At 37.5% G+C, this 17,184-nt stretch overlaps 1 protein-coding gene across 1 annotated transcript in view; it reads right to left on the bottom strand.

Annotated features, from left to right (window-relative positions):
* The window catches only part of LOC121408297 (cingulin-like), a 75,231-nt gene that overhangs the window by 9,061 nt on the left and 48,986 nt on the right, over nucleotides 1-17,184 (bottom strand). Inside the window, 19 exon segments of the mRNA XM_041599712.1 lie at nucleotides 1,645-1,896; nucleotides 2,567-2,734; nucleotides 3,372-3,623; nucleotides 4,239-4,406; nucleotides 5,118-5,256; nucleotides 6,330-6,526; nucleotides 7,109-7,179; nucleotides 7,182-7,275; nucleotides 9,012-9,179; nucleotides 10,160-10,402; nucleotides 10,714-10,797; nucleotides 11,616-11,846; nucleotides 12,569-12,811; nucleotides 13,304-13,546; nucleotides 14,184-14,215; nucleotides 14,218-14,245; nucleotides 14,690-14,794; nucleotides 15,357-15,608; nucleotides 16,100-16,183. Coding sequence (XP_041455646.1) covers nucleotides 1,645-1,896; nucleotides 2,567-2,734; nucleotides 3,372-3,623; nucleotides 4,239-4,406; nucleotides 5,118-5,256; nucleotides 6,330-6,526; nucleotides 7,109-7,179; nucleotides 7,182-7,275; nucleotides 9,012-9,179; nucleotides 10,160-10,402; nucleotides 10,714-10,797; nucleotides 11,616-11,846; nucleotides 12,569-12,811; nucleotides 13,304-13,546; nucleotides 14,184-14,215; nucleotides 14,218-14,245; nucleotides 14,690-14,794; nucleotides 15,357-15,608; nucleotides 16,100-16,183 — 3,054 coding nt within the window.

Below are 17,184 nucleotides of genomic sequence, written 5' to 3' on the forward strand. Positions count from 1 at the left end.
ATTTTGTACACGAAATCACGCTTTTGAGCAATTTTTGGTCTGACAATGTTACGTAATTTCGGGACCGCGTACCCGGGTGACGCAAAACTGGTCTCATAAGTTGCGCAAGACTTGAAGGTAAAAGTCAGCGAGCACGTTAAAAAAATATCGCGCTGCGAAAATATTGCGTAAATCATTGAGGGGCGGGGGGGGGGCTCCGAGGCCTGTATAGGGTTGATGGTATTCCATGATAGTATGATGTATATAAATTAAAAAAAATTACATGCATATCACTTGACTTGCAGAAAAATTAATTTTAACAGTCATAATCTATGTAATCATAGTTAAATAATCATGTAAAGTGTGGTTATTCATGTGTGGAAAATGTGACAAAATAATATATTAAATTGTTGTCTGTTATCAAATTGAATTGATTGTGCTTTGAATTATTCCAGATGTTATTCCCATTCATAAGAGTGATCATGGTGATGATATGTTTTTTGTGTGTGTCAAAATCAAATATAATGCTGTGATATTTTAGATTAGGTGATGATGTTTAAGTATAAAGGATTGGAATGTGTGAAAACGTTATTCATGATTAGTTTCCTGATTGCATCATGATCATGGCGTGATTCAAAGTGAATTGGCAATCAGTGATTACCTTGTTCTTAAAGATGGATCCAGTGGTGCTTTAGTGATGTGGAATTGGTTGCTGTAAAAAGGATTGTGATTAGTTTCTCAGTTACATATCTTATCCTGTCTATCTGAGATTAACTCGATTAAATAATGGATTTCTGCTTTTTGCCACTTCAGGGCCATGGTTGATCAGGTGCAGCTAGCTGATGATGTGCTTTTTTTGTGTGTGTAAAGATATACAACAATCAATGCCAGCAAACATAATTCTTGGGGAGGGGGGGGTACCAGCAAACATTTATTTTAGAATAATATTTTTTTGTATATTGTGTATATGCTGCAGATGTTTGTTTTCATGACACTGAGCATGCGCAGTGCAGTCTCAAAAAGGGGAAGTCCCTAAATTTGATTGAAAATCCACGGTTGAATCCGTGGATTCGGTTGAGTCCACGGTTGAATCCATGGACTCAACCGTGGGTCTGGTAGAATCCGTGGATTTTTGAGTCCACTGTTTGTGAATCACAAACTGCAGAATCCGTGGATTTTCCAGAATCCATGGACTCAAAAATCCACGGATTCTAGAATCCGTGGATTTTGCAGAATCCACCTTTGTGAATTCGGGCCAATGTATTCTTTCGTAGACACACACATTACATAGTGGTGAAAAGACATCAAATATGAATTTGCTTGCGATGGAAGAATACTAAATACTATTTCAAACCGTTGAGAATGATAATCCTTTTATTGCATTGAGAATAATAACCAAGTACTAAAAAGGGAAAAAGTGTAATCAAGGAGACAGTAGAAACTCACTTTAAAACAAAATCCTAGAGTTGGTCAAATCTATTTTGATACATTTCTCAATATCACATCTATTTAATCAAATTTCAATATATAGTTCTAAAATAATCAAGAATTGACAAAGATGAAGATTCCAATACAGGTAGGGGAAAAAAAATCAGATATACACATATCATATTCCTGATAAAAGAAGAGCATATGAAATAAATCTGTTCTTTCGCGATGATTCACCTCTTCTTTGCGATGTCTAAACTTCTCCTGCATTGAGGCCAACTCCACTTTCAGCACAACGATCTGTTCTTCTCTCATCGCTATCTCCTGTAGGCTTGCTCTGTGTTTATCATTAGCTTGGGTGAGTTTGGCACTCATATCTTGGAAGCGGCTCTCGTACTTATGCAGCTCATCTTCACTCTGTCTGTTAAGCTCTTGAACCTTCTGAAGCTCTGAACGTAGCTTGCGCATTCGATCCTCATAAACCTCAACCTAACAAAGACAATTGAAGAACACATGAAGATCAGAGAGGAAGGATTTTAATATGTGAGGAATGTGTGTTGTATTATTCATATTCAAGTTTTAACAAAGCAAATTGAATCAGCTATAAATACATGTATAATGGTAGTGAAATTGAAATATCTTAATTCAGAAACCTGGTATGTTCATGTTTGTTGCAATTACATATTTACCTCTTCTTTCCAAATGGGGCAATTCCATGAAATGGCCAACCAACTATATGTGGGAACATAATGAAATGATTTGTCCTTTTTCTAGTTCATATGAATTATAATGGCCTTGAGATGGGGCCCATTGCAGAAAATGTTGAAATCAATTGCAACTCTAAAAATCAGGCGCAACTTGATTTTCAACCAATCAAAAGCGCGCATTTGGGACTTTCGATTGATATTTTAGGCGTTAAAATGCAACCATTTCTACAACGGGCCCCAGATCATGAAGTGAAGTGAGAATAGGAAATAAATGGGGATTGGATGTACAAAAATTTTGTTTCTTCTATGGAATTACCTGATTAATTTTTTTCTAATCAGAATCATCTTAATTAACCTCGGCTGCCTACACAGAATCCGGCAAATCATCCTTCATACTGCATCCCTGCATACTTGCCAATGACAACCCTTACTTTCTGTCTCTACGTTCTTACCTCCTTTGAGAATGAATGATTTTGTTGATCAGCCTTGGTTAGTTCAGATTGTAGTTTGGCAGCCAATGTAGCCCTCTCACCAAGCTGATCCATAGCTTCCTCGTGCTGGCCTTTCACATCCATCAACTGATGTCTGACATCTTGTAACTGACCCTGACTCAGTGCCAACTGAGAAAAGAAAAATATTTGAATATGATAATTTCATCCCACACGAACAGAAATAAATTTTCTGAAAAATAAATGTCATTCAGAATAAACTTCTCGACTAACTTTTTAACTTGCACACATTCTGTCGGATACATTAGGCTAAAGACTGACTTTTATTACAAATAAAATAAATTTTAGTACGGCTTTCTGATTCATAAAACTTATTGATTCTGTTTAATAATGGCAAAACACTGTTACATGGAAAGTCAAAGACAGCTCAGTAAAAATGGAGTTTTACGCTAGATCAAGTCTCTATTTTTTAAACAAGACAAACAAGTTTCCTATCAGTTGATAATAACAAAAGTGCAACGATCCCCAGGATGGACTGACATTTGTTTCCACATTTCATTTTTTTCCAATTACATAAGCTAATATTGTGCTTCTAGTTTGGTGTACTTGTTTCTCACTTTTTGCCAGTGAAGAAAACTTTCAGTTCTTGTTCCAAGGCATTTATATATAAATATTAAATCAAACAAGCTGATAATGACCTGAGAAAAATCATGTCAAAATTGGTTGTTCATAGTTAACCTACAACATTTAGACCATAGTTTTGAATCAACCCTGAGCGAAAACAGTCCATAGATTCTACTCAACTCACCTCTTCCTGGTACGTCTGGATCTGATCCTTGGCTTGATCCATGTCTGTCTGCAGCTGAGCGATTGTCTCTTCGTAACGAGCCACCTCACCCGCATAGTGTCTGTTCTGTTTCTCAGCCATCTCTAGATTAGCTTGACAAACCCTGAGCTGGCTCTCCTGATTAGCCAGCTGATCTTTGGATGTATGGTGCTTGGATTGAAGGGAGCTGATCTCGCCCTCAAGATTCAGAGTACGCTGATCTTTCTCATTTATCTGTCAAAAGTGTTTGTACACCAAAAATTATTACATCACTTTGACATGAACTACAAACAATCTTTAAAAAAAAGCAGGTACAGGTATATGTACTCATTATATGTTTTGTTTGAATTTATCTGTATATCATCATGTGTATTTTGGGGGCTTTGAATAAATAAACCTGAATTAATTTGAATATGTAAAAGTGCTTGCAATGCCAACCGGTGTGTTGGCTCAGTTGGTAGAGCGTCCGTCTCACAGCCGGGAGGTCGGGGGTTCAAACCCCGGCCGCGTCAGACCAACAGACGTTAAAAGATGGGAGTTGCTGCTACCCTGTTTGGCGTTCAACGATTAAAGGGATAGAGCCTCATCGATCTGGTGCTGCACAGCGGCTGACGGGCCCACGATTAATTGGGCAAAGCAAATTTTTGGAGTATTTCATTTCATGTCTATTTCGAACAATAAATTATGGATTTATCATAAGGAGTATAACAGACATATAAATCATAGTAGCAGATTGAGACAAGGTAATCTGAGAAAGGCAACAGGAAGTAAAAGAAGCCCCCCCAAAAAAAAAACCAAAGTAAAAGAAGAAGAAGGAAATGAAGAAGGAAAATCAGAGAGAAAACTTACCATTGTTTCCATCTCCTTCTGTCTCCTCTTCATCTCCACCAGCTCCTCCTCCATCTGATCCATGTTGATCCTTGTCTCCTGGAGCTGCCTAGAGGCATCGTCATAACGCTGCTGCTCCACCTCCAGCTCCTCCTGTTTGCTTCTCAATGCATTCTCCTTCTGGATCATCTGTTATGAAGACAAATCAAATAATAGCATCTATAAACAATGAATCAGGAATAAAGGGTGTATTCAAAGTTCTTTATTTGTAAGTGTGAATTGTGGGAAAATATGTGATCCCATGCATCATTATGCAGTAATTAGGAAAATAAATAACTTTGTGCTTACTTGAAAACATAATATAAAAGTATGGATTATTTCACAAGCAACATTGTTGCCATTTAGGCCAAAGTATCCCCGCCTTCAAGGGTTAACTTTTTTAGAGACAGTGATTTTCCGTTTTAAAAAATGGTCTTTTCCATTTCTGAAAATCTATCATTCCGTTTCAACTTGATCTGAAAATGGAAATTCTGTTTTGTCGAAACCTGAATTCCGTTTTTGCAAAAGTGAATTCCATAAATTTTTACATTTTAACGTGTGAATTGTGGGAAAATACATATATAAGTATAAGAACCGAACAGAATTTCCATTTTAGTAAGTGGTAAAATGGAAAATCACTGTCCCTAACTTCTTAATACAAGCCTTTTCTTTGATAAAGGTAGGAACCCATATATTTGCAAAGCATTATTTTGAACAGATGGTGTTTATGTTCTAAATTAAGAGAAACACTCAAGACTATTTTGAGTCTTAGCAAAATGTTCAGCACCCAAATACATCAGCGGGATTTAGCGCGTACTGGATGGTAGTTTTAGGAGAATAATGGAATTGGGATTTAATTACCTCTGTCTGAAGACGTTTGTTGTTTTCATTTGAATCAATGAGCTGTGATTCAAACTGTTGATTGGCTCCGGTCTGTTTCATGAGATCTCTCTGGATATCTTCTATCTCTTCCATTGCTTGGTTTAATTCTTTCCTCAATCTGTAGAGAAAATATTGTTGAAATGTATCAATCATATCAAGCGAGTAGAATGGAGAGATAATTTTGTGTTTCATTGATGCTCAACAAACTACTTTGAGAATTCTGCAATCCTGTTTGGTAGTAATAATAACATTCTCTTATATTGCATTAGAACAACTCTAAGCATGTTACATAGATCATTCATGTTAGAATGGAGATATTTCAGGCAGGGTCTGCTAGAAGAATGGCTTACAGGTAAAATGGCTACCCATAGTAATCAAAACATCTAATTTATCATCCTTATTATAACCATCATCATCATCGTCATCATCACCATCATCACCATCACCATCATCATCACTACCACATCATCATCACCATCATCACCATCATCATCATCATCACCTCATCATCATCACCATAATCATCACTACCACATCATCATCACCATCATCATCACCTCATCATCATCACCATAATCATCACTACCACATCATCATCACCATCATCATCATTATCATCACCATCACCATCGTCATCACCATCATCATCATTATCATCACCATCATCATCATTATCATCACCATCATCATCATTATCATCACCATCACCATCATCACCATCATCACCATCATCATCATTATCATCACCATCACCATCATTATCATCACCATCACCATCATCATCACCATCATCATCATTATCATCACCATCACCATCATCACCATCATCATCATCATCACCATCACCATCATCATCACCATCATCATCATTATCATCACCATCATCATCATTATCATCACCATCACCATCATCATCACCATCATCATCATTATCATTATCATCACCATCATCATCATTATCATCACCATCACCATCATCATCACCATCATCATCATTATCATCATTATCATCACCATCATCATCACCATCATCATCACCTCATCATCATCACCATCACCAATCACCATCATCATCATCACTACCACATCATCACCACTACCATCATCATCATCATCATCATCACCACCATCATCAATATCATCATCGTCCTCCTTCTTCTCATCATTTATTCATTCCAAGTCTCTGCCTACCGTTCAGCCATCGTCCTTTGTTCTACTGCTTCATTCTCCATGACACTGCACCGATCCTGAACCGATCTGAGCTCTGATTGAAGTCGTCTAGTCAGCTGCTCATACCGTACTACCTCGGTAACACGTCCACTAAGCTGCTCCTGAGTTGATTGAAGGCTACTCTCCATGATCATCAACTTCTCTTCATGGTGGGCCAACTACAACAGCAAAGTCAAAATGGGAGAGGGGATGAATCTCAACTGGAAATAAGCAGTGTGCTGATAAATGGTCAGTTACAGTTGTTTTCATCACTTAATGCTGAGGGAAAGGTCATGCTGAACAAATACCAAGCTATCAATTTGCATGTTCATTAGTTGACTGTGAGGTAAGTGGCTGTTTTTTGAAGCAGTGCTCTTGCGCATAGACAAGCTCATCATTTGAAGCAGAACAATAGAGCCTGATCACCCTTGTTTTGCCCTTTGCTTTTAATCTGTGATGAGTTGGCACAATCTTAAGTCAAGCACTATGAAAACCATTGCACTACAGGTAACAAAAATGGATCCAATTAACTTGATCTACAAACAGAAACTAATCGAGTACATATATCCTCAAAACATTCTCGTCTTCCATTTTCCAACATTGTTGCAGTATAATCTATAATCCACATTTTTTCTTAAAACACAGACAAAAGCAGGGAAGGAAAGAAAATGTCACTTTACATGCTGATTTATCTATGAGATTGCACAAGATTCTCATCAACAAAAAAAACCCCTAAAGGTATTCAAAGATGTTAAACCTACCTCCTGCGCACAGTCCTTGTAATTCTCTCTTGTATCTCCTAGTTCATCCTTGAGTGAATTATGTTCTCCAACAACTGAGCTTTCTCCTTCTCAAGTCTCATATTGGAGGATTCTAACGTCTTAATCTCCTCCCCAAGCTTACGCAGTCTCCTCTGAAGTTCATCCAACTGGGAAAATTAATCATGGAGACACAAGTATAACTCTGTATGTCTTAAAAGCTTTGATCATCCAAAGTATATAAAGATTTCTTCTCATTCATCCGAAGTGAATAAATAAACAAGTGGAATGCCTCTGGCCGTCTCACCTGCATCACGCGGTTCAATATAGCAGCAGTGCTGACTTTGAATACTACTCTAACTCGCACAAGATGTTCAGTGATACATGGTTACTCTTATGTCCACTTTTTATGAACTAAACCAATAAACTTACAGAGATATGATGGTTATTCAACAAAAACCCCAACATGGCCAAAGTTCATTGACCTTACATGACCTTTGACCTTGATCATGTGACCTGAAACTCGAACAGGATGTTCAGTGATACTTGATTACTCTTATGTACAAGTTTCATGAATCAAATCCATAAACTTTCAAAGTTATGATGGTAATTCAACAGATACACCCAATTCGGCCAAAGTTAATTGACCTTTGACCTTGGTCATGTGACCTGAAATGCGCACAGGATGTTCAGTGATACTTGATTACTCTAATGTCCAAGTTTAATGAACTAGACCAATAAACTTTCAAAGTTATGATGGTAATTCAACAGATACCCCCGATTCGGCCAAAGTTCATTGACCCTAAATGACCTTTGACCTTAATCATGAGACCTGAAACTTGCACAAAATTTTCAGTGATGCTTGATTACTATCATGTCCAAGTTTCATGAATCAGATCCACAAACTTATAAAGTTATGATGGGAATTCAACAGATATCCCCAATTCGGCCAAAGTTCATTGACCCTAAATGACCTTTGACCTTGGTCATGTGACGTGAAACTCATGCAGGATGTTTAGTGATACTTGATTAACCTTATGTCCAAGTTTCATGAACTAGGTCCATATATTTTCTAAGTTATGATGACATTTCAAAAACTTAACCTCGGGTTAAGATTTCGATGTTGAATCCTCCAACATGGTCTAAGTTCATTGACCCTAAATGACCTTTGACCTTGGTCATGTGACATGAAACTCTAATAGGATGTTCAGTAATACTTGATTAACCTTATGGCCAAGTTTTATTAACTAGGTTTATATACTTTCTAAGTTATGACGTCATTTCAAAAACTTAACCTCAGGTTAAGATTTGATGTTGACGCCGCCGCCGCCGCCGTCGGAAAAGCGGCAACTATAGTCTCACTTTGCTTCGCAGGTGATACAGAAGTGAAATGGGTGTCACTATGTGAACATTAGATACAACCTATGTCGAGTGAAAATATAAGAGTATGCAAGCATGAATCTGGGTATTGTTATACCTGAACAAGCAAAATATTTAAGAATAATATTAGACAAGGGAACCTCAATAACAAAATTGTCTACTTCAATACATAAACATCCGGCAGTAAGAATTTTTTTTGGGGGGGGAGGGGAGCATTCATCTCCATTTATCATGACAGCTGCTGTCAAATGCACTTAACCCTATTTCATTGTGACACCAATGACTGGAATACTCCCCAGGTAGTGGAGGATGTACATACATTGTGTGCAGGAATGACTGTTTGAATCCAATGATCAGGGTAATAATATATCTGTAAAGTGCTTAGACAAGTCGTTCCGATGTAGCGCTATATAAAAGTGGATTATTATTAATGTAAATTGATTCTAAATTCTCCATACAAAAACTGTATCAAATGATTAAGTATGATTAAGGCATGTTACATGGAGAAACAGCTATGCCAACTGACCTCCTGATTTCTTCTCTTAACAGTCTCCCTGTTGGAAGAAAGCTCATTCTCCGTCTTCTTGACCGTCTCCTTCTTTCTCCTTAGATCCTCCTGGAGCATCTTGATGGATTTCTTGGCCTCCTTCAGCTCCATCTCCAGCTTGTGGGAGAACTCCTCCAGTTTGGATTCCTGGAGAGAGTAAACATGCATCATGATTATCTGCTCACTACCAACAATTACAATTCAGCCTGAGTCATAACAGAGCTTTATACTGGTACACATTTTACTTTTTAGCGGAGACCAGTGGACTAATAAAATTAAGAAATTTCATGACAAATTCATTGTCACCAACGACTCTGAATTTGAACAAGAATATTGATTATCCGTTAATCTGTTAATGTAATTAATTGTGAAAGTTAGTGACGCTGAATTTCTTGTGTATTTATTTATTCCATTTGCCAGCCACTTTACAATCCTCCTTCTGACTCAGATTACCCCTCTCTCTCTCCTCTATGTGTTTTGGACTTTCAATTAATTATAAAATATTAACAATGTGATTTATATAGCGCTTTTTCCAGAGGATAGACATGTCAAGGTTTATGGTTATATAGGTGTGTTTTAAGATGTTTTTTTGAAGAGGTCAAGAGAAGAGAGGTTTCGGAGAGATGGGAGTTTGTTCCAAAGATGGGGGGGAGGGGCAAGAGATTGAAAAGAGTTGAAGCCGGCCTGTTTTTTTTATCATGCAATGGCATAAGAAGGAGCAGCTGCAGAACAAAGAGAGTATGTTGATCTTTGTTGCTGAAATAATGAATTCTCACTCAATATATCTTTCATTTGTATTTCTCTTCATTCCTTCATCCCAACAGTCCTTTTGATCTCATAGTGAACCGTAAGTCTCTTCTTTATTATCTGAACCACCCTGCTAACTTTCAGATCCATTTAAACTAGGAAGGGTTGCCAAACCAAGGCATATGCAAATTTTGTCTCCACTTTTTGCAGCATGCACACTGAGAAAGGTCTAATAATACATGTGTGGTTTTGGCAAAGTGTGCTAAATTCATGCTTGAAGGAAACATGATAATACAAACACCTGCATTGTCCATAATTTCATACCCTCTCCTAATTTAAACTTCATTTGTGAATTCAGGTCTGAAAGATCATCTACTTACATCTTGTTGATGTTTCTGAGTAGCATCTACGAGAGACGTCTGAGCCTGTCTGAGATTCTGTTGTAGGTTTTCATATTCCTTCTCTAATCCATTCCTCTGATCCTTGACTACTCCCAGTTCTGATCCAAGATCGTCCAGCTTGGCCTGGAGTTCATTCACCTCATCTTCTTTAGAACTGATGCGATCCTCAGACTGGTGGAGCTTACGCTCAAGGTGCTTGGAATTCTCATCAATCTCTAACACCTATCACATATATATAAAGGCAACTGGTTAATATTTTTCCAAACCTGTCAAAGACTATTAAGGGATATAAACTTTTATTGGTTGCACAGATCACAAGAAAGTTGGAGGGGGTTCATTTTTAATTGGTAATAAAAGTTAGATTTATAAAATTAGAAAAGCAAAAACATGTGAAATACAGAATGAGAAAGGTTATCATAATCACAACGGGACTGTTCAAGGTATCAGTTCTTGTTTACGAATACATTCAAAATTCTTATAATATACATTCCAGGTTTAACAAAGAAACATCAATTTCAAGAAGCTGAACATACCTGTTGTACAGTGTGTCTATGAGTATCCTGGTATGTTTGGAATTCACTTTCTACTCTCTTCATATGCTCTTCATATCTCTTCAACTAGAAAAACAAACAAATATATAAGGCATACAGAATAACAGGGTATCAACTGTTTGAATACTGAATTATTAATTTCCCTTGATATATCATTATTCATCATACTTGACCATTCTTATTCATTACATTACAAAATTACTATATCAAATGTAAGGCCTAAGGGTGTATAACAGCAATTTCATGATACAGTAATTGCATTTAGACATCCAACCTCATTTTCTCCATTCTTACTCCACTTCATGACTACTCAAGCTGTTATAATCAGAGAGCATTGCATATGAACTAGAAAATGGAAACAAATAAGTATAAACCAAACATCGGCATCTAGTCCTCCATCTTCTTCCTATTCATCAACATCACCCTCATCATTGATGTCTGTCCTAAATATTCCCATCTCACTTTCACTTAAGCACCATGTCTCACTCTCATACAGCATCATCAATCTCTCACGACTCTTATACACCATTCCTTTCATCTTTCTGGGGGCATCGTGGTCTAGTGGTTACTAGAGGGGACGTGGGTTCAAATCCCAGCCATGGCATGCTTTCCTTCAGCAAGAAATTTACCCACACTGTGCTGCACTCAACCCAGGTGAATTGAGTGGGGACCACAGAGGAATTATTCTTTGAATGCTTTTTTAGCGCCAATACGGTGGCTCAGCTACAGCCGGGGTAATAACATGATACCAAGTATCAATCGCAGGATTGTATGAATTTTAGTAGCTGCGCTATACAAATTGACCATATCATTATTATTATTATTATCTTGAAAGGAAATTTTTCTAATGGATTTATACTACATGTTTTCACACGAAAGTTTACCTCTTGCTGTTTCTCATTGAGTCTAGCCTTGATGCTCTGCAGTCCATCTTCAGTCAGACCTAGTTTCTCCTTGGTGCTCCTGAAATCAGCCTGGACTCTCTTCAGTTCTTCAGTCAATGAATCAATCACCATCTCACCGTTGTGTTTCTCAGTCTGTGTCTCTCTCAGCTGCTGCTCCAAGTTGGAGATGTCCTTCTTCAGTTTCTCGCTACCTTCCTCTCGCTCTTTCAACTGCAGATACAAAATTAGAAAGACACAATTGTAGTATCATAATAACCTGACCCCTTTTGGTCACTGTACACAGGCTATTCAAATCATACAATTCAAAAGTCTATAGGTTAAATTAGTAAACTTTATGGGAAAAAAATTAATAAAAACTATCCTCACACATTGTTACCAAAAATATGCATAGCATTTTCATTTATTTGAATGCAGGATGAAACGACATTGCAGAATAAATGCCTTACTCATGGGCATAGGTGCCGTGGCCGGGATTGAACCCTGGACTTTCACGTGTCTAGTCAGGCATCTTAGACCACTCTGCACCCCGCACCTTCACTAAATTAGTAAACTTTCCTGGTGGGTGTTTCATAACGCTGTTTGTAAATTAAGAGTGACTTTAAGAACAACACCAGTCATTCTTAACTTACAAACAGCTTTATGAAACGGCCCCCTGGATTTTAATACAAACCCAGTATGACTGTCATTATGGAACAAAGGGCCAATCTTCATCCTTTCAGTTGATACCAATTTAATAGATGTTTTTGGTTAATAAGGTGTTAACAGTTTTATAGGGTCTACTGTTCATTGCAATAATGTAGCATTGGTCTTTGGAGCAAGCTTTCGGTCTATCGCTATTTGGCATCGAATGTCATGGGAGGGACAAACACTGCTGGGTTTTTAAGTCTCCCTCAGAACTTCTTTCATCTCTATTCTTCAATACATAGATTTACCTTGTAATTGAGTTCACTAATCTGTTGCTCCATCTTCTGTGAGGCTAAGGCTGAACTGTTCTCCACCTTCTGAAGCTGAGATACCAGACTGGAGTGCCTTTCCTTGTAGTTAGTGAGCTCCGCCTGGAGATCCTGCCTGGAGTATTCCGTCTGCTGGAGCTGATCCTGGAGCCCAGCTAGCTCCTGTCTAACATTGGCCAGGATCTCTTCCTGTTTCTCTGCAGAGCGATTACACTGGGCAACCTATCCAGATGACGTGATATTGAGAATGGAGATCAATTTTAACAATGTCATCTGCTTTCACTATTTTTCTAGCTTTCAAGATGAAAAATACAGACACATCTAATTACATTCTATAAAATCTACAACGAAATCATGAGATATCTCTTTCACAGTCATCAACGTTTCAAGAATAAAATATCTTGACGAAACAAGGATGTACACATATCTCATATTCTTAAAGCTTTTCCAATTGTCTGTAGCTTTACAGAACACAATATGAAAAGTAGCCTGACTTTAACTGGTTTCAATCAGTTTAATCAGCAAAATGTCAAGCAATAACCTTTATGCTACCAGAGGTCCATTTTATAAAACTGTTATTTAAGTTAATAGCAACTTTAAGAACGACTGGTGATCCTTTTTTAAACCATTGCCAATGAATCTACCATTTACCACAAGAAGGGAACACCAGTCGTTCTTATAGTCACTCTTACGAACAGTTTTATGAAACATTACCTGATCCATGGCTGACTTATGAAGCTGCTGAGTCCTGGCCAGATCTTCTTTGAGCCCTTCTACAGTCTGTTTATACTGGATTACCAGTCTGTCGCCCTCTCCAGCTTTCCCTTCAGACTCTTCAAGCTCCCTCCGCAGACGCCCGAGCTCCTGGTTAGAGCTTCGGATCTCTTCCTCGTACTGCTGTTGCTGAAGCTTCAGAGAAGTCTCAAGTTTCTGGATCTTGGCTTGATGTGACAGGTTCTGTCAATGCAGTTAGAAAGAATGGGAAAAAAGTCATGGTAAATATGACAAGAGGTTATATTATAATGTTTCTAATAATTGAAAGTTATCAAATCCACAGGTTGCTGTACATCCACTATCAATTAAAGTTAGCACACATAAAGGAATGAAAAGAAAAACCAAGGATTACAAGTAAAGGAAATAGGTTGGTCTGAACAGGAATGCATAAGACAGAAAGTGAAAGGAGGGAGTATCATTACTATCACTAAAGGCTTGGTCCCACTGCCTTTATGGATGCAGAGGATGTAAAACGGAAAAGAATTTTGCCATCCGTTGGAAAATGTTACGTATATCCGTTGTGTACTCTTTGCATACGTGTTTCATACGCTCTATATCCATCAAACATCCGTCCACTGTGATTTTCCTTGTTCGCCCATTTTGTCCATTTTCTTTAGCAGATGAAAACTGATGGAGCCACCAAAAAATTTTGCTTGTCTGCTGTATCTGTTATGAGTACGTTTTTGTGCCCATCAGCCAGTGGGACCAGGCCTTAACCCTATAAGAGAGTAAATCACAAACTTTCAAACCTATCTAAACAAATCTCTACAAAGTATTGTTACATTGATACCACCAGATGTTTGAGAAATTTTTTACTTACATCTTTTCTTCCCAAATCTCTCTCTTCTTCAGTTGGACAATATGCTTGCTGTCTGATGTCAACTGAAAGATATAAAGGGACAGGGAAAAATTGAAAATATATGCAATCAATCAGTATTTCATCCGCCTCGAAATTATTAACCCACGATTTCACACTGATAAGCATCCCTTGGGTGTATTTCATCAAGATGTTCAAAACTGACATATGACTTCATGAGCAATTTCTATGAATTCTTGTGCTATGAAATACGATACCCAACATTTAATTGCAGGTTTCAGACAAAGGCATTGAATTTCCTAATCAAATTTTTGAAAAGTAGTACATTTTGCATGTTCATACCCTAAACATAACCAACATGCTTGTTTCTATCCAAGGGGTATTTCCAGGGGTGTATTTCATGATGTGATTTCAGCTGCGATATTTTATCAATAAATTGTCATCAACCAACTGGGTACGGTGATTTCAGTAGCTTATAACAGCATTGAATGTCATGAAGGATGCCTCACCTTCCTGTCTTTCTCTTCTATCTGGTCCTTGAGATTATGACAGTCATTCTGAAGATTCTTAAAACTTGCTTGCTGCTGATGGAGTTCCTCTTGCAATGATTTAGTCTAGGAATGAAATGTACAACATTTTCAAAATATTTCACATACCTTTCTTAAAAACACATTACATTTGGGCCAATGGCTGCAGCATGTTGATCATTGTTTGATATACAGTATTTTGAAAGAGTCAGCATTATATCCTGTTTCAGGGTGACAATGCCATGACATATAAAATATTCAATTTAGCAAGGTAAGGAGCATAATACTCCACACAATCAAAGTAACTCATCTACAATTAAGAAAAAAAAAGATATAACGATTGTTCTCTAAATCAATAACCAATCATTTCATATTAAATACAAAAGATCATGTTTAATATGATTCAGTCTGATTTTTTTTCTTCTGACCTGGTACATCTTCATCTTCAAAGTAAATCTTGAGATGCTAACATCTTCTTCTATTTTCTTTCTTTAAGGTTTTAGAGCCACATCAGATTTCTACACACAGCTTTAACAACCATTTCCACACTCCCTACATAACTGTATGAATATTTCCATCTGATTTTCATGACAAAACATGGATTTAAAGACGAAATTCACACATTCCCCATCATCTCCATACTCCTCACCTCCTCCTCGCTGCCTTGATACTGCTGCTGAACCGTATCCAGCTCCGCCTGGAGCCTCAGGAGACTCTGATCCCTGGAGGCTAGCTCTGCCTGACAGGTCCGATGTTTCTCCAGGGTGACAGAGAGATCCAGCTCCTGTCGTTGAACTCTCTCCGCCAGCTTCAAGAGCTCATCAGCATCGTGCCTTGCTTGCATGCCCAGACGGGCGGCATCGGACTTGGCAAGTTCTAGTTGGTTTTCAGCTTTCATCAACTATTATAAAGAACAATGATCAAATTATAGGAACAATCTAAAGAGGTACATACAGCATCTGTTACAATAATAATTATTCATGTATTGTTGGTCAAGATTTAAGATAATTATCCATATTGTTGCTCATATATACATGTATGAAATTATACTTGAGAAATTTAGGTGTATACAAGTATTTACAACTTCCTTTATATCATACCAGGTGGGTGTCTCATAAAGCTGTTTGCAAGAGCGACTTTAAGAACGACTGGTGATCCTTTCTTGTGGTAAATGGTATATTCATTGGTGATGGTTAAGCGCATAAGGATCACCAGTCGTTTTTAAAGTCACTCTTAACTTCCGAACAGCTTTATGAAATGGCCCCAAGCATTTTCTCATTTGTTAGGAAAAATAATAAAATTTGTGCATTGAAAAGAGGAACTGGGTACACAATAGGTAAAAATTATTAAATTAACAATAAAGATCATAAAACATCTTATTATTCAACCAACCTCTTCACAGCATGATGAATACTGTTGCTGAGCTTCAGTGAGTTCTCGTTGAAGGTGAGCTATCTCTTCCTCTTGTCTCGTTGCCTGGTAAGGAGAGAGAGGAGAATAAGACATGCATGCATGGACAAACATGAGCAACAGACTCATGCATCTAATGCAAGCAGGTCAGTGATACCATATATACACTGATACAATGCTTTGGAATATTCACATGCATTATTTAGTGCAATTCCATAATGAGACATTCCTAAAGCATTATAATACTACTGACCACAGTTTTCTTTTTTTTTTACTTTATTCACTTGTTTTGGCATCTAGGATTTAATGATGGAAGATCCTGGTTTCAAAAGAGAATAATGAAAATACAAACTTATTAAACCAAGGACTAGTAGTAAGAGTCAAGTCATTTGTGTGCAGTTAAGTTTCCATAACATCACAGCAGATATGACAATACAGTGTTATCTAAAGAGAAAACAATGCCAGATAAAAAAAAAATGCATTGCTGACTGATGGACAGAACCTTACAGAATCTCTCTTTGTGTGCAAGATGATACATTCACAACCTCATTAGAGATCTCTTATCAAAACTGGATGCATGCACATAGATATTATTTGATCATTGTACATCTACCAATAGAATACAGCAAGCAGTGATATACATGCACCATACCATAAATAGCAACTTCATAGGTGACACAACACATGCTCCAGCAACATTTGCTCCGAGGTCTTAATATCCGAGGTGGGTATTTCATAAAGCTGTTTGTAAGTTAAGAGTGACTTTAAGAACGACTGGTGATCCTTTTTTGTGGTAAACGGTATACAAATAGTGAATAGGCATGAGTGCGATGGTGCGAGATTTCGCATGAGGTGAAAGAAAGATGCTCTATTCAACGAAGCGCTGGCCGAGTTGAATAGAGCGTTTCTTTCACCGAATGCGAAATCTCACACCATTGCACGAATAAGAATATTCGCTATTTGTGTCGTACAACGCCTCGGAATCTAGCTAAAATATGAAAAAAAACAAAGAGTTTTTCCATGCAGTAATCTATGAAAAGGGAGCAAAAATATTGAAAGCGAAAAGC

This window comes from Lytechinus variegatus, chromosome 2 (genome assembly GCF_018143015.1).
Source record: "Lytechinus variegatus isolate NC3 chromosome 2, Lvar_3.0, whole genome shotgun sequence".
Lineage (NCBI taxonomy): Eukaryota > Metazoa > Echinodermata > Echinoidea > Temnopleuroida > Toxopneustidae > Lytechinus > Lytechinus variegatus.